Source organism: Triticum dicoccoides, chromosome 4B, assembly GCF_002162155.2.
Source record: "Triticum dicoccoides isolate Atlit2015 ecotype Zavitan chromosome 4B, WEW_v2.0, whole genome shotgun sequence".
NCBI classification, from domain to species: domain Eukaryota; kingdom Viridiplantae; phylum Streptophyta; class Magnoliopsida; order Poales; family Poaceae; genus Triticum; species Triticum dicoccoides.
The window spans coordinates 62,733,233-62,751,768 of record NC_041387.1 but is presented as its reverse complement, the minus strand read 5'-3'; the positions used below and the strand labels follow the sequence as shown (position 1 = coordinate 62,751,768).

The following is an 18,536-nucleotide window of genomic DNA, read 5'->3' as shown; positions in this document are numbered from 1 at the left end:
CATATCACTGACATGTGGGACCGGAGTGTGAGCAAAACGATCCCAATTAACGGCAAAATGGCCAACACGCCGTTCCTTGAGAGAGACGAGGAGCGAGAACACACAGACGGGCTCGCACGGAGGCCAAGATATATACGAGCATGGTTGATCGATATCATCATTACATGTTCGATGTCTTTTAATACTATATTGTTGGGTTGCCGTTTTCTATCCTTCTCCCGAATAAATGTGTACTTTATCAGAGATTGAAATAAAAATAATAGTACATACTAGTAGTAGTAGTACTCGTACTACTAAACCTTGCGTTTGGCTCTTCGCCTCTTCGTGAAGTCAAACAATGATGGTACTCCGCATGTTGGGTACTATAGTGTATGCCTCTGGCAATCTGACACCGAATGAACTGATGCATGTCCACCGCCTGGGCGAGGGTAGGTTCCATTAGTCAAAAGGCGTAAGCGAGCTTCACCTTGTCCTCCAAGCTTCTCCTCGTTCTGCGAGTTGACGGGACACACCAAAAAGTAGTGCTAGTCCATACTCCCTCATTTCCGGTTAATATGGCTTAATCTTTTTTGCGGGTAAATGAGAGAGCTTTATTCATATATAAGAATTTTTAGGACGATCAGCCAAGAGACTGGTCACTAGGAAGCGAGGTACCCCACAAAAAAAGAAGGAAGCGAGTTGTTTCATCAAGCCAGCTCTCAGCCACATTCAAAGTGCAGCAAGTACGGTTCGCACAAAGATGCGCCGCAAGGTTTGCTGACCTGTATACATGTTGAATAACAAAAAAATAAGAAATATTACTGAGCGCTCCTATTTGTAACAGGATATGAGCAAGAATTAAGCGAGAATTGTGGCGAGTATTCCATGCAATCAACTTACATTATCACATGCGAGAACCCTCGAAGAGAACCAAATGTGTTGAAGATTGATTTATCACATTTTTAAAATATAATAAGAGTGTAGACGCTCCTCCATTCGGTTCCTAGTAGTATAGTACATACCTCTATAGACTATAGTAATAGTACTAGTACTAGTAAACTTTGCGTTTGGCTGTTCGCCTCTTCGGGAAGTCGAACAATAATAGTACTAGTATAGTGTATGCTTCTGGCTCTGACACCGAATTAACTGTTGCACGTTCACCGCCTGAGCGAGAGAGAGCTTGCATTAGTCAAAAGTTTCTCCTTGTCCCGCGAGCCATCGCGCACAAGCTTCTCCCGTCCTACAAGCTTCTCCTCGTTCGGCAAGTTGACACGACATAGCAAAGTAAGTCTAGTCCATACTGCCTCCTCTCCGGTTAATATGGCTCATTTTCAAACGAGATAAATACATTGTTTGTCACTGTATATTTGTAAAAATATGGTCAGTGGACTTCATGATACGCTCATTGCGCTCAATATATACATTTTCTGGTGTTTATACGGTCACTAGCTCACCCTGGCTGAATATGTGTGTGCATACACGTGTAGGTTGAGCACTTGAGCGTGACCATGTGTGTTCCTCGTGTGCTCGGACATGCATGCATTAGGGCGTCACGCGCGTTTTTGCGTCCATGTGTACGTGTGAATGTTGCATGCATGCACGAGGTTGTAGTCCCTTACATTCACATGTTCATAAGTCAATGCTTTGTCAAAATGTTGCATGCAAGGTTTAATCATTCATTGTTCATGCATGCATTCCCGATATTAATACGTTGGTAAAGATGTTTTTCTTGAGGAAAACGAGCCCATGAATTGAGTACAAAGGGGACCAATAAACCAGGATGGAGGGAGTACCAGTAGTGAACCGGAAGGAGGGAGTAGGACTAGTAGTACAGTACTACGTAACAACGTACAGTAACAAAATTCCTGTATGCGCATCTTGTCTACATGTCATGCAAGAAAATAGAGATAAGTACAAGTGAGACTCAGGAATGGTCATACACGTAGGGGGAGTACGTGTAGGGGCCACTAAGGAGCAGTCAAATCACACAATAAGTTAGTCGGAAGAAGCAACCATCATTTCACTCTTCAATGACATGTACGCAATATAAAATGGTTGATATGGAGAGAAAAAGAAAACTACTATATATACACTAGCAGGAGCCTAAGCTACAAGCCTTCATGCTTGGGTTGCTCTCTTCACAAGTATAGAACGATGGTGGCCACACCGCTGGTCACATATCCGACCTGATTCTGCCGCTGGAGGAAGAGAACAATGTTCTGTGTAGATGTTGTCGACATCGGCGACAGCGAGGGAGAAACCCCACAGTCGGTGCGTCCCAATCGGGGGTCCTCGCGGTATGGGTTGATGCCGTGTCCCAACCGCCCTTCTAGCTACAGCTCGACGTCCTAGGTAGTACATCTTCCTTTCGGAGCCGGCTTGCTCCACTGCCGCAGCTCCCCACGTAGCTCCATCTCCATGTCGATCTTTCTCTACTTCTACCGGCTTCTATTTGTGATGAGTTTATGTCTCATGAACTAGTGCGAGTACTATTATTCTAATCACACTTCTTCAATATCTTTGCCATCAGGGATGCTCAGCTCGATTTTAGTGGAACTGCACAAAAGCATCGTATGATCCGAGGGTGCTAGCCGTCTTTCCTTCGACAGGTTCTACCTAGCCAGGAAATTAAATCATGTTTAGGGTTTAGGGTTTAAGTCGTAGTGACCCCATCAGTAGTTTTTCTTTTGTACACGCTCTCAAAACTTTTGTCTTTAGTTGTGAAGTAAATATTGGCTATGATCTGTGAATCATTGAGATGCATTAGCATGCGTGTTAGTTTTCCTTTATATTTGATGGTATGTTGTAACGGGGCAACCTTTGAGTAGGAATGCAAATTGAGTGGAAAGTTTCCGTTTTTCCGGAGAAAAAGTGGAAACAGAGAGAAACCAACGTTTCGTTTCGTTGGATCGCGCCATCGAGCAAAACCAACGTTTAAATCACGTCTGTCGCGTTCGTGACTCACCCTCCTCCACGGCTCGATTAAGGACGGATTAGACATTAGATTTTCGGAGGACAAGTGGCTAGAAAATGCCACACTCCGTGATCAATATCCGGCTCTATACAACATTGTGCGTCACAATGGTGATACCATCGCCACCGTAATGAAATCATCTCCGCCAAATGTGATGTTCAGAAGAGATTTAATTGGACCCAGACTCCAATCGTTGAACATCCTGCTCTGATGTTTGTCCAGGGTGCAATTATCACATGGGTCTTATGTATTCTAATGGAACCTCCATGAGGATGGACAATTCATAGTGGAGTCTATGTATAGAGTGTTAATCCAGTTTGATGTGCCAGTTGGTAATAACAAGAAGATCTGGAAGATGAAGATACCTCTTAAGAATAAAATCTTTGGTTTAATTTTTTTTAAACCTATGCATGGTATCTTCGTCGTGGAGTCATTCTTATTAAAGACAACCTTACTAAGAGGAATTGGCATGGAAATCCATAATGTGTCTTTCATCACCATGATGAGACAATAAAACATTTATTCTTTCAATGCAAATTGGCTCGTTCTATATGGTTAGTCATCCAAATAGATTCTGCCTCGTATCCTCCTATAGTGTTGCTAATATATTTGACAACTGGTTACATGGGATTGATCACAGGTTTATAATTCTTCTCAGGGTGGGAGCACTTGCCGTTATTTGGCCACTTTGCCTACGCAGAAATGACAAAGTTTTTTTTTTACCATAAAAGTACTTCTCTGATATAGGTCATCTACAGATGTACTGGGACTCTTCGGTTACGATCCTCTCTACAACGCGTGGAGAATCGAAACCTGTTCACGGAGGTGTGCACACAATTGAAGGCTGCGGCTAGAGATACTTTTACTCAACATGGGTGGCAACATGATCATACGATCGACCCCCCCCCCCTCCTCCGCTTTAAGTGTTATACAGACTGTACATGTTTCTTTGTATTTCGCCTTTTATTTTTTGTTTGCCTGAGAGGACCTTACTTGGCTGTGTGCAACTTAGTTATGCTGAGCCGGGGTGTAATGCTTAACTTTTTTAAGTAATAAAGCACCCCTTTTCGAAAAGATATCCACTCTAGGAATTAAAATTTTATTTACATCAATTTGCAATCATCACCCTCTATGCTGATTATGATTCGTGCGCAGGACTAACCAGGGTGCGAGGAAATTGCAAGCGCAGTGTTTGGTACAAAAAAATTAAATATAAGAAGAGAGAAGCTGCATGTGAGATTCCTTTGGAGGTGGAGCTGTCTTTTGACCTTTGGGCAACCTGGATGCTTGTACGTAAACAGGAGCATGTGATCCAGGGCCCGACGACTCACGTGTCTGCTACTCGTACTCGTGTATGGATAGAGAAAATCAATCATGGGCTCGTAATAATGGCGCCACTCCTCATCTATCTATAGATAAAAATCCATTATTGCAGTATCATAATGCAGCAGCATCGAATCAACGATGCCCCCACACGCCAAGTATGTTGTTCGGACAAGCATTCCCCTCCCCCATTCCCGTTCCCATCTTATTATAGGAGTTCGGACTCCGCATTCAATTCGTTTTGAACGGAGAGACAACTGGATATCACATACGTACTATTCTAAGCAAAGTTATCTACAAGCACCACGATAAATATGCAGAAATAACCGAGAAAGGGTAGACCTCCCATGATACCAAAATGCTTTTATTTGGATGGAGAGAATATCCAGTGGAAAAACGAAATGTTGCGAAACCACGTTTGAATTTTGAAAGTTCTATAAAAAAATGGTGTGCTAAAAACCTATTAGTATGTGAAATTCTAAGTTCAAGCGGGAATTCATTTACGAGGTATTCCTTCTGAAAAAAATAAGATCATTTAGATCATGAAATGAAATTATCAATTCGATGCTAATCATTGTTGATTTTGCTTTTTTTACATCTTTATTTTGCGTCTGAATTTGAAACTATACATGTCAGACAGAAAACCATATCTTTAATGTAGTATTTTCTTAAGATTTTATTGAAACTTCAAACATAGTTTCCACGTGATTTTCATCAGTTCTCAAAATTTTCTCTAATTATCCGCACGGTTGGAGGTTGGAGGGAGTTTACACATAAAAATGTGAATATTCATTTCTGAGCCCAGACTCATCTGCTCCCGGTAAACAGTAAAAATAAATAGAATACTAGAAAAATATGAAAAAACTGATTATTATTTTTCATGATAGGTGTTCGAGTTCATGATGCTCGTGACAAATTTCATTATATTTGTGCATCTGAGCAGCTCTCAGCAAAAAAGAAAAATTTAAGACCCGTGAGAAAATTGACTGTCCGCGTGTGAATAAAGGATGCCCCAAATTTCATCGTGAATCGCCACTACTTTTTCCAAGCAAGTAGAGATGGCGATGTAAAATCTTATAGACATAATTAAAAGAGTTGATCATGTGAGTTAGGTAAAGTTTCTACTACCCTAGTCCAAATCCGGCACATTAAAGTATGCGAGAACAAATCGTCCGCATGTGTGCCCCCTGACCTTTTCCATGTGAGCCGAGGCGAGGAGCAATGGTCAACAATCGCCCCACACACCACACTGACTGACGACCCATGTCCCTCCTTTGACGTTTTGACCCACCCCATCATCCCATCTCACTCACCGCTAAACTAAACTAAAACCCTTCCCAAAAGTTCTCCGGCCGTCGATCTCCTCGCCTGCACCGCTCCAACGGCCCAGATTCACCCAACGGCCAAGTGGCGACGCTTTTTCCACGGCGTGGGGGGCCGGGTCGCAATATTATACAGACCGGCGGCCTCGGCTGCAAGAAAACAAATGAGGACGGAGAATTACTAATTTCTTCTCCCCCACTGCCTGCTGCGCCTGGTCTCCGTCCGCTCCTTCGTTCACACCTTCTTCCACTAGCCGGTCTCCGGTGGCGGGGGACGAGACGACCGTCGTCCGTCGACTCCGAGCTCGCGGCCGCGGTTCTGGACTCATCGCACGCGCCAGAGGATCCCCTCCCCGAGGTGAGTTGCGTGCGGGCGGGCGGGCTCGGCGCCGTCGTGCTTGCTTGCGCGGGCGAGCGCTTCTTTCTCGGGGGAATCTTGGGAGGGTGTGGTGGTGGTGGGGTTGTTGCCCCGTTTGATGCGTCCGCACGCAACAAATCGCCTGCTAGGGTCGCTTCTTGCCGCCGCGGGTTCGTCCTCCACGCCCCGCCCGGCTCTCTCCTCTCGGTGCTCACTCCTGCCGCTTCTCGGGGTTCTGCCGGACTAGGCTCCCGCCGTGATCCGGTCCGGGAACGCTTTCTTGGCCCTCAGCCTGTTGCTCGTGTGATGGCTGATGCGTGGCCGTGCGAGTGATGCAGAGCAGCCATGGTGAGCTTTTCCTGAGATCTGACTGAGTTTTCTCTCCCATTTCCTGCTCTTCAGATCTGCCGTCGTGAGAGCTGCCAAGTAGCCGAGGTGCTCGCGAGGAGTTCACGGAAGGACTGCTTCCGTTCCGGTGTCGTTCTGCGGTGAATAATGGAGGAAGTGGAGGAGGCCAACAGGATGGCCGTGGCGAGCTGCCACCGAGTGCTTGGCCTGCTCACCCAGACCCAGGACCCGGCGCAGCTCAGGAGCATAGCTCTGGGGACGGACGAAGCCTGTGCCAAGTTCAGGAAGGTGGTTTCCCTCCTCGGCAACGGCAACGAAGGAGGGGGAACCCATCCCAGAGCCAAGCTTGTGAGCAGAAGGCAGACCCCCGGGTTCTTGAGCCAGAAGAGCTTCTTGGACAACAACACCCCGGTGGTGGTGCTGAACAGTGCGCACCCTTCGACCAGCTCTGCGCAGGTGTATCCTAGAAACAGCATTTTGGATTCACAGCCCGCGCACCCAATCGGAGGGCTTCCCAAGCTGGTCCAGCCATTGTCCGCGCATTTCCAGTTCGGCGATTCGTCGCGGTATAATCAGTTCCAGCAGCATCAGCACCAGCAGCAGAAGATGCGGGCCGAGATGTTCAAGAGAAGCAACAGCGGGATCAACTTGAAGTTTGACAGCCCCAGTGGCACGGGGACAATGTCGTCCGCGAGGTCCTTCATGTCATCTTTGAGCATGGATGGCAGCGTGGCCAGCCTGGATGCCAAGTCTTCCTCGTTCCATTTGATCGGCGGGCCTGCCATGAGCGACCCGGTGAATGCACAGCAGGCTCCAAGGAGAAGATGCTCGGGACGTGGGGAGGATGGAAATGGCAAGTGTGCTGCAACTGGCAGGTGCCATTGCTCAAAGAGAAGGTAGTAAATCTGCTATCTTTGGTGTTTCTGACTCTTTTTATTCAAGATAGGACACCGTGATAATTGTTCTCTACCCTATTTCAGTAGGAAGTTGCGGGTGAAGAGGACGATTAAAGTTCCCGCAATTAGTAATAAAATTGCTGATATACCTCCAGATGAATACTCCTGGAGGAAGTATGGGCAGAAGCCAATTAAGGGTTCCCCTCATCCCAGGTATTCTAATTTTTCTTGTTGTGCAAATAAAGAAGTGCAGAACTGCACGTTCAACATGCTTCAACTTAGTTGGCTTAATCACCATAACACAATGAGTAACATTTTTATTATACAGTGATAGAAAATAGTCGTGATGATGCTATAATCACCATAACACATCAACTTTGTTGGTAAAGATGTGATCATTTACATGCTATTATGGAATGCACGACTGCATACAACCATGAGCACTCAAGTGCCTTGTGATAACTAATGTGTCAATGATAATCAGAACACACTTTATCCAAGGAATGTGTTTTCTTGGGTGCTGTACATGTTTGTTTTCTATCCTCTATGCGATTCGGTATCCATGAGGTGTCGATGCCTTAATTGCTATGACATTAAATAATTACTTCGTGGATGATGCCATTCTTTCTTTTCTATGGCACTTTTGGAAAAATATGTCAATCATGAGTCTTAAAGAGACCACTTCTTAATTTAACCGAGATCATGCTATCGTGATTCACTTACTCTTTCTCACACCATATAATAATCCTAACCAGTGACTTGCCCACCATGCTCTGGCTTAAATAGCCTGATTATAGAATACACAAACATAGCTAGTATACAGTAATGGCAATCACATATATGGTTCTCTGAATTGGCACAGATCTTTTCCTCTTTTTAACAGACACAGGATATAGAAACATGGCTCATTGTACTTCTATTTGTATTTCAAACCCAACATGTTTCTAAGTTTGATTTTTCCCTGGAGAAGACTAACCAATGGCTGAACACAAAATGCAGGGGGTACTACAAATGCAGCAGCGTGAGGGGTTGCCCTGCGCGGAAGCATGTTGAACGTTGCGTGGATGATCCATCGATGCTCATTGTGACATACGAGGGTGAACATAACCATACGCGAATGCCAACTCAGTCTGCGCAAGCTTAGGGAATCCCTTGATTATCACTCTTTTCAGGAAATGCCAACTCACCGGCACTTGTTGACAGACTGCGTTGTTCTCCTAAATTAGGATTGCGAAGTGACAAATATGGGATCCATTTGAGCAGTTGATGTGTCGGTTGGCCTCCTGACCTACATGTTTTGTAGTGAGTGTCAAGTGGGAGGATGCAAAAATGTTGTTCTCCCTTAAGGAGGTAATCAGAATGATGAAATGTTAGAACATGATGTTAGATAGGACACCTGAGATTTGCTCAGGAGGGAGTGCGAAGAGTTGGAAGGGAAGATAGAAATTTGGGGATGATATGTGTGTAAAGTAGCAAAAATTGATAAAATCACTGGGTCTCCCTCTTTTTGTACCAAGTGCACAAAAAGGCTGGTTTTAAATCAAAAATAAATGAGAGAACCAATTTGTGGTTGGATACATTGGTGTGTTGTACCTCCATGCTCTAGCTCATCAGAGACAAAACCAAGTTAAATATCTTGTGTGTACCAAACACTGATGTTTATATCATCACAACTTGTTATTTGCCAATTAATTTGTGTTTTATAATTTAAACAAACACTGATTTTATAACCCAGTATTTTCTAGAGAATCCTACTACCTCTGTACCAAATGTAAGCTGTTTTTTTTTAAGTTAAACTAGCCTAGAGACATTTTATATTTTGATATAGAGGGAGTACAAAGTAAATAAATGACTGATAATTAAAATGTATTAATACATGGAAAGCCATTGACCCAAAACGTCGTCGTAGATTCCAGCGAATGTAAGGGGCTGTTTGGATTGCAGCCGTGGCTCACCCAACCGATTTTTTGGTTGTTGACTGTTCCCACAGGCTTCGCTTGAATCAGCACCAGCGATTCTGAACCACGCCACTATTTTGGTTGCCCCGTTCAATTTTTATGCCCACGCGTTGGCGAGATCATGGCGGCAGAATCCTTGGCCAAATATTTGGGGAGCCAATCTTGGTGGGCTGGCTGGGGTGTGATCCAAACAGCCCCTAAAACAACAAATACTCCCTTTGTCTCTATTTACATGGCTACACCTGTTCATGGTTGAATTTTGATCATTAATTTAATCAAGATCTATTTTTTAAACATATAATATGATTAACTCATGAAAAATCTAATTGATGGTCAAAAAATTGATGGCAGAAAATGAGAGCGCTATGTAAATAAGGATAGAGGGACCATGATGCTTGTCATTTGAGCTAGGGATTAGAAGGGCACTTTGGTCTCGTCAATTCTTACCCTCCAATCATTTCGCAAGAGACAGGAAGAACTGAACTTGTACCAACAGGGCATTAACAAGTCATGAAAAAGAAACAAGATTCGATCTTTCTATTTTGAGTGAAGCATGAGCATGTCTGCTAAGCATTGGAGCAGGAGACCTCAAACAAGTGACGGCGTACTGTCGAAACGGACTACAACATTCTTTGGCATTGCCGCGCAAAAAGAAAACATTCTTTAGCATCAATTTTGAATGCTCTGGTCCCAAGCAATAATGCAACATTCATTGAATGTCTTGCGTACACGGTACACATTCAACCCTTTCCATCTTATTTGGAATAATTTTTAAAATGATTGGAGATGTGCGCCATGCGTGCATGCCTGGTCTTTGATTGGAGATGTGCGCCATACTCGCTGACTTCTGGCATGAGAAGAAGCGGGGGCATATATCATGACATTGTGACTTGACTAGTAGAACGCCTGTGCATTGCTACGGGCTACACTGCATATAAATAAATAAAACAAATAATTAAGATCGTATTTAAGATTAAAATTCATTTCTCCCTCATATGTTTGGGCGTGTATGGATGCCCAGCAGGCTCCCAAAATTCAACCAACAGTCCGGGCTCCGTTAAATCCAGACCATATGTGGTGAAGAAATGTGGTTGTCTGGACTACCCGTCCACGTTATCTCCAACACGCCGGCCCACACAAAAACCCCATCCCCACGACACACCCTTCCCTTTTTCTGTCGGACTCTCCCCTCCCGCTCAGTTTCCCGTTGTAGCCTGATGACTCCCACCTCACCGTCACCATGGCTCTACTGTGGCAAAGACATGCCCGTGCGTTACTACGAGCAGAAGAAGAAAATGCCACGAGCACATTACAACAAGTGCTAAAGTTCCTCTCCCATATCCCACCTTTCCATTGACCATTGTGATTCCCTATGATGCTTAAGTTTTGAGGATCAAATGGGAAGGCCAAATGAAAGCACATCCAGTGAGAAGCAAATCATATGATGTAAGAGTTAGATGTATTTTGTTTAAATTATAAGAAACATCATATTGGGTCGATGAACACCTTTCTTCGATGTAATCTCATAAATAATGCAAGATAGTCGTGATGACCTTTCTTCGTGGGCAATCAGTTAATTGAAAGAAACTTAAGCAATACCACTCACAACAAACTAAAATGAAACATAAACTCTATGAAGGTGCAAAACCTTGTATAGAAAGGAAAGAATAAAATATTTTTTCTTTAGAAAAATAGACCCTCTTAAATAACATCCCACAGAAAAACACTCTTAAATAGCATGTCTGCCCGCGCACGGGACCTTGGATGGCGCCACTCGTCGCTCCGTGATGCCGCGTTCGCCGCCTCCGTCACAAGAGGAACGACCGAGAAGCTCGGCCATGGCTAAATGGAGCGGTTATTCTAAATATTGGCCGGTAAGCCGATAAATCAGCCGATTTATCGCTTATCGGGGTCAAACCAATAAGATAAGTGAATATCACTGGTATATGCATGTCTGACCGATATATCGTTCTGACAACCGATATATCACCGATATTTGCCGATATTCACTGGTAAATTTAACCGACTGAGCTCCTGATTGTTTATTTTGGTTGAGTTTTGTAGCCTTGATGTCTTCTGTTTGTGTAGATGGCTACTTCCGGTACATCTCATGCCGTTTAAGAGGAATACAAATGACATGGCTTACGAGTTTGCCATGTTGATTTATCCTGATGATACGAAAACCTAAGAGTTTTAAAAAACCTTGCCGATAAATAGCCCGATACAATCGATAAATCGTCTAATAAGCTAACGAGAAGCGATATCCCGAACAGCGAGCGGGTCTAGACGCCGGTTGTGAGGTGCATCTCCGGCCACACGCTAGCCTAGGGCCGCTTCCACCTACCGCTCTGGGATGTTGAGGTCGCCCCCATGACCACCCACTACTTCGTGATGTCGCCATGGCCACCACCGCCGTGAGAGATGTCCGAGAAGCTATCCTTCATTTTATTATTGCTCGCCAAATTATTTTCAGTCCAACAATTGTCATACCCTAATTTTATATTCTATGGCAAACCATTTAATTTCAAGAAACACAAAGTCATGTAAATCGACAACAATTCTATTACCACCATACATAAAATTTCATATCTGTCAGCTGCCGCCTCTGTGAAGGCTACTGCGACACATTAACAATAGAAGGACCGGGTGTGGAGGAGCAAAATCAAGTGTGTGTTGATGGGCAAATGACTTTAAACCGTTCGGGGAGAGCATGATGCCACAACTCCTCCACCTCCTCCTTCCCGCCTGGTCCTCGAGCTGCCGTAGAGCAGGCACACATCAATATCAGGGGTCAGGGCCGCTTAAAATGGCGGAGGAAGGATGACATCCATAGGTAGGTCCCCGCTGATGTCTACTACGCAACCTTCTTCTTGTAGACTCGTGTTGGGCCTCCAAGCGCAGAGTTTTGCAGGATAGTAGCAAATTTTCCTCAAGTGGATGACCTAAGGTTTATCAATCCATAGGAGGCGTAGGATGAAGGTGGTGTCTCTCAAACAACCCTGCAGCCAAATAACAAAGAGTCTTTTGTGTCCCCAACACACCCAATACAATGATAAATTGTATATGTGCACTAGTTCGGCGAAGAGATGGTGATACAAGTGTAATATGGATGGTAAATATAGGTTTTTGTAATCTGAAAAATATAAAAACAACAAGGTAGCAAGCGATAAAAGTGAGTGAAAACGGTATTGCAATGCTTGGAAACAAGGCCTAGGGTTCATACTTTCACTAGTGCAAGTTCTCTCAACAATGATAACATAATTAGGTCATATGACAATCCCTAAATGTGTGATAAAAGTCACTCCAAAGTTCCTATCGCGAAGAACATAAGATGAAATTGCTTGTAGGGTACGAAACCACCTCAAAGTTATTCTTTCCGATCAATCCATTGGGCTATTCCTACAAGTGTCACAAATAGCCCTAGAGTTCGTAGTAAAATGACACCATATGATACACATCAATCAACCCTATTGTCACCTAGATACTCCAATGTCACCACAAGTATCCCTGGGTTAATTATACGATATGCATCAAACAACTTCAGATTCATAATATTCAATCCAACACAAAGAACCTCAAGCGGTGCCCCAAGATTTCTACCGGAGAAACAAGGACAAAAACATGCATCAACCCCTATGCTTAGATTACCCCAATGTCACCTCAAGAATTCGTGAGTTGAGTGCCAAAACATACATCAAGTGAATCAATAGAATACCCCATTGTCACCACGGGTATCCCACGCAAGATATACATCAAGTATTCTCAAATCCATAATAGTATTCAATCTGATAATAGTGAAACCTCCAAGGTAAAACTCAATTCATCACAAGAAGGTAGAGTGGGAAGAAACACCATATGATCCAACTATAATAACAAAGCTTGCGGTACATCAAGATCGTGCCAAATCAAGAACATGAGAGAGAGAGAGAGATCAAACACATAGCTACTGGTACATACCCTCAGCCCCGAGGGTGAACTACTCCCTCCTCGTCATGGAGACCGCCAGGATGATGAAGACCGCCACCGGTGATGGTTTCCCCCTCCGGCAGGGTGCCGTAACGGGCTCTCGATTGGTTTTTCATGGCTACAGAGGCTTGCGGCGGTGGAACTCCCGATCTAGGTTTACTTCTGAAGTTTTTGGGATTTATAGGAGGTGTTGGCATCGGGGACAAGTTAAGGGGGCGCGCCCCCACCCTTGTGGTTGCCTCGGGACTCCTTCTCGATATCTTTTCATTCCAGTATATTTTATATTTTCCAAAAATATTCTCCATAAATGTTTAGCTCGTTCCGAGAACTTCTATTTCTGCACAAAAAACGACACCATGGTAGTTCTGCTGAAAATAGTGCCAGTCCTGGTTAGTTCTAACCAAATCATACCAAAATCATATAAAATTATTGTAAACATGGCATGAATACTTCATAAATTATAGATACATTGGAGACGTATCACCCACCTCCGTCATAAGGAATGGTCAAGAAGCTCGGACATGGCTGAATGGAGCGGATCTAGAGGCAGACTGTGAGGAGCATCTCCGCCCACATGCTAGCCCAAGACCGCCGCCGCCACCTACTGCTCTGAGATGTTGCGGTTGCTGCCATCACCACCCATTGCTTCGTGATGCCCCTATGGCCTCAACCACCGCGAGAAATGTACGAGAAGCTATTCTTCATTTTATTTCTGCTCGTCAGATATTTTTCAACTGAAGGACCGTCATACTCAAATTTCATATTCTATGGCGAACCATTTAGTTTCAAGAAACACAAAGCGGTCTAATCGACAACAATTGTATTGCCGTCATACATCTAATTCGATATTCATTGCCCGCCGCCTCGGTGGAGGCTCCTGCAACACATCAACAATAGAAGAACCGAGTGTGGAGGAGCCGAATCGAGCGGGTGCTGCAGAGCAGACGACTTTAAATCGTTAGAGGAGCGCATGCCATCACAACTCTTCCACATCCTCCTTCTAGCCTGGTCCTCGAGCTGCCGCAGACTGGGCACACATCGCTGTTGTGGGTCGGGGTCGCTCACCATCACGGAAGAAGGGTGGCATCCATAGGTAGGTGTGCATCATGGTGCGTGCAGCTTGATATAGAAACACTAGTCAAGGGGAGAGGAGGAGTCGGGCGGCGGAGGCGCGACCACATTCTGTAGGAGGCTCCCTACGCGGAGGGGAATCGATCGCTGGAGAGAGAGAGAGAGAGAGGGGCTCGTGCAGTGCGGGCTGGATTGGGAATATAAAAAAATTCAGTAAAACCGGTGAGTGGGGAACGCATAAAAGACTCAGTGGGGTACCCCTTCGATCCATGGTAGTCATGGGTACCAACAAGGACTACTGCAGATTGCCATTTTATAATAGATTGTCACTTAATAATAAAGGGAGAGATTATAGACATGTGATTGATTCCTTTTCATATATGTTGCGTTTTGTTATCAAACAGTGTCTTTTTTTCATATATTTGGTCTTTAAATATTGATTGGAGATCACCGTGATTGATTCATTTCTATAATTTTTTTATCAATATATCGACAATCAATTGCATGATTTGTGTAGATTTGACAGATAAAAACTAGATTAAGTAGATAAGTGGGCTAAATACTAATTTAAGTAAATTGGTGGGATAGAGAAAAAACAGTGGGGGAGGGGGATGTTTAACCGGAATGGAGGCGACCCTACCAACTCACCATGGCGTACAAATATGTATCAATTCTGATAATATGCCGAGCACAAATTATATGTTAGTCACAGAAAAAATGAAACGGAAAAGAAGAAAACCAAAAACAAAATATAGAAGAAAAAATGAAAAAAATGCCCGCACATGTCAAATGGGCAGGCCAACTTTGATTATAGTTGATTTGGTACAATTTGATTTGATTGAGTTAATGAATTAAGTTGTTTTGGGAAAGTGTCGATTCTGATAATATTCCGAGCACAAAATATTGGTTATAGAAAAATGAAATAGAAAAAAGAAAATGAAAAAAAAACATGAAAAAAATTAAAAAAATGCGTGCACGCGTGAAATGGGTCAGCCAAGTTTGATTATAGTTGATGTTTTGGTAAGATTTGATTTGATTTGGTTATGAATAGGAGGATTCAAGAAAAGTTTTGATTTAGTTGAGATTTTGTTAAGATTTGATTTGAATGAGTTAATGCATGATGCTGTTTGAAAGCGCATATTTGATTGAGTTAATGCACGCGTGAAATAAACTAGCCCAACTTGAAAAGATCGTCTGTATGACGGTCGTGTGCATAATATAGGATTGGTGATAGGTGAAGTGAGACTACCAACTCTCCGTTTAGGAGTAGAGATGTGTTTTATTTTTCTCAGTGTGGGTAGACCATGCGTGATGTGGTGCCCAAGCAGAGGCGCGAAGCATATAGTATCTTTTTTTTACTACTAAAGCATATAGTACCCCAAAGCATCCTTTTGCTCCCGGGCACATATGCACTCAATGAAAAGTAAAACTCAATGAAAAGTAAAATGAATACAAGATATTTTCTTTAAAAGAACTATTTTTTGTGTGGCAAACATTACTGAATGTTTCACCTGCTTGAACAGTTTCGTGATAGAATGATACTCATGGAGGTCTGGAGAAAAGAAAAACCAGGCTCCAAATGCTTCCAAAAATATATTTTTTGGATTATCATTTTTGTTTTTGCCCAGAGCATCGAGAATATTTTTTCATCATGATATTTTGCACGCATGTGAAACATTAACCTTGTTTTTGATTTTTTTTACTATTTTGACATTTTACTATTCATCAGGGTGCATATGCACCGAGGAGCAAAAACTCCACGTCCATGGTACTCCTTCAATATTATTTTCAATAGTATACTTTTTTGTAACACATAACTCATGAGTTATTGGTTAACTTGACCTCAAGGCCCCCGGCCCAGACGGCCTAAATGTTGTATTTTACAAGAGGTGTTGGCACATAATTGGGGAGGACTTGATTGATGAAGTGTTATTTGGTCAATTCTCGTAAGATCCCCGAGGGCGGAAGAACACAACTATTGTGCTCATCCCGAAGATTAGCAACCCAGAAGTTATAACCCAATTCCGGTCGATTAGCTTATGTAATGTGGTCTATAAAGTGATTTCGAAACTCCTTGCAAACTGAATGAACCATTTTGTTTCTAAGATCATCTCCCCAAATCAAAGTGCCTTTGTTCCCGGACGACTTATCACTGATGAATTTATGGTATCTGTTGAGTCATATCATGCGATTAAGAGGAAAACAACTGGTAAATATGGCACTTGTGCGGTGAAGCTCGGTATGCACAAGGCATACGACCGGGTAGAGTGGACTTTCTGGAGGCAATTCAGTTATGACTGGGATTTATGGAACATTGAGTGGCCCTCATCATGGGGTGTGTTAAATCGGTGAAATACAAGGTACGGGTTAATAATGAGTTAGCTGACTATTTTGTTCCTTCCAAGATCCTACGGTAGGGAGACCCTCTTTTGCTGTACTTGTTCTTGCTATGTGTTGAGGGTTTGTCGAGCCTAATTATGCATGAGGTGGAGGCTGGAAATTTATTGGGAGTCAAGGTGTGCCGTGATGCCCCCTCGGTCTCTCACCTTCTTTTTGTGGATGACTCGCTAATCCTCATGCGAGCAAATGCCACCAATGCAACCAGCCTTCAAAGAGCACTTGATGATTACTGTGCTGCTTCTGGCTAGATCGTGAGTGAGGTCAAATCCAATATATTTTTCAGTCCATGCACTCATGTTGATACAAGAGTGGAAGTGTGCACCTCACTTAATATAATGGCATTAGCGCTCCCATACAAAAATTTGGGGTTGCCACCCAATTGTGGGAGTGGACACATCAGATTGCTTTCAACATCTCGTAGAGTGTCAAGAAGAATTAGAGGGTGGAAGGAGAAGCTATTATCTGTTGGTGGGAGGGAGCTCTTACTAAAGGCTGTAATGCAAGCTATTCTCTCATATTACATGTTAGTTTTCAAACTTCCCAAACAAGTGTGCAACATTATAACCACCGCGATGTGGAAATATTGGTGGGGAGATGAGGATTTGAAAATGTATGCACTGGTTCACCTGGTGAAAGATGTGCGTCCCAAAGGATAAGGGTGGTATGGGCTTCCGGGACTTGCATGGCTTTAATTTGGCTCTTTTGGTAAAATAGTGTTGGATGCTTTTGTGCGAACCAGAATCATTATGTGCTAGAGTATTGAAAGCAAAGTATTTCCCCGATGGTGACCTTCTGAATTGTAGGTTGAAGAAGGGTAGTTCATATACCTGTCAAAGTCTTTGGAGTGGAATTCAGTGCTTCAAGAGAGGACACATTTGGAGAGTAGGAGATGGATCACAGATTAACATCTAGGAGGACACTTGGATTCCCAGCAGCCCTACCCGCGGAGTTTTTACACAAAGGGGAAATATAGTTATCACAAGAGTTTCCGCACTCATTGATTCGGAAAACACAGTGTGGGATGAACAATTGCTAAACGGTCTTTTTTGGCCAATTGATGTGCAATGCATTATGAATATCCCTGATACGTCTCCATCGTATATATAATTTTTGATTGTTTCATGCCAATATTATACAACTTTCCCATACTTTTGGCAACTTTTTATATGATTTATTGGACTAACCTATTGATACAGTGCCTAGTGCTAGTTCTAGTTTTTTGCATGTTTTTAGTACCGCAAAAAATCCATATCAAACGAAGTCCAAACGCGATAAAATATTACGAAAAATTAGTTTGGAGTTTATGTGATTTTTGGTGGCCCACAGAGCCCACAACCCACTAGGGCGCGCCACAGGCCCCAGGCGCGCCCTGGTGTCTTGTGCCCTCCTCGAACATTGGTTGGAGCCCTTCTTCTGGTGCAAGGAATATAATTTATGGAAAAAATCATGTAAAAATTTCAGCGCAATCAAAGTTACGGATCTTCGAGAATTTAAGAAACTGTGAAGGGCCAGATCTGGGGAACGCGAAACAGAAGAGAATAGAGAGGGAGATCCAATCTCGTAGGGGCTCCCGCCCCTCTGCCGCCATGTATATGAAATTAGTAGAATATTGGCATGAAACAACCAAAAATTATAGATACGACGGAGACATATCAACGGGCTATGGAGATGCCCATCAATAGATATCAATGCGAGTGAGTAGGGATTGCCATGCAACGGATGCACTAGAGCTATAAGTATATGAAAGCTCAAAAATAAACTAAGTGGGTGTGCATCCAACTCGCTTGTTCACGAAGACCTAGGGCAATTTGAGGAAGAACATCATTGGAATATACAAGCCAAGTTCTATAATGAAAAATTCCCACTAGTGTATGAAAGTGACAAAATAGGAGACTCTCTACCATGAAGATCATGGTGCTACTTTGAAGCACAAGTGTGGAA

The 18,536-nt window shown here is 43.4% G+C and overlaps 1 protein-coding gene across 3 annotated transcripts; it reads left to right on the top strand.

The window, feature by feature from the left end:
* Positions 1-5,777: 5,777 nt before the first annotated feature.
* LOC119295017 (protein WRKY1-like) lies at positions 5,778-8,777 on the top strand. 3 transcript variants are annotated; one of them, XM_037573337.1, is made up of 4 exons: positions 5,778-5,956; positions 6,359-7,200; positions 7,288-7,413; positions 8,200-8,777. In XM_037573337.1, the coding sequence occupies exons 2-4, from the start codon at positions 6,452-6,454 to the stop codon at positions 8,342-8,344; spliced, it is 1,020 nt and encodes a 339-aa protein (XP_037429234.1). In that variant the 5' UTR covers positions 5,778-5,956; positions 6,359-6,451; the 3' UTR covers positions 8,345-8,777. The 3 variants fall into 3 exon arrangements, with proteins under 3 accessions (XP_037429234.1, XP_037429232.1, XP_037429233.1); XM_037573335.1 differs by having other exon boundaries at positions 5,780-5,956; positions 7,285-7,413; XM_037573336.1 differs by lacking the exon at positions 5,778-5,956 and adding an exon at positions 5,991-6,126 and having other exon boundaries at positions 7,285-7,413.
* Positions 8,778-18,536: the final 9,759 nt, after the last annotated feature.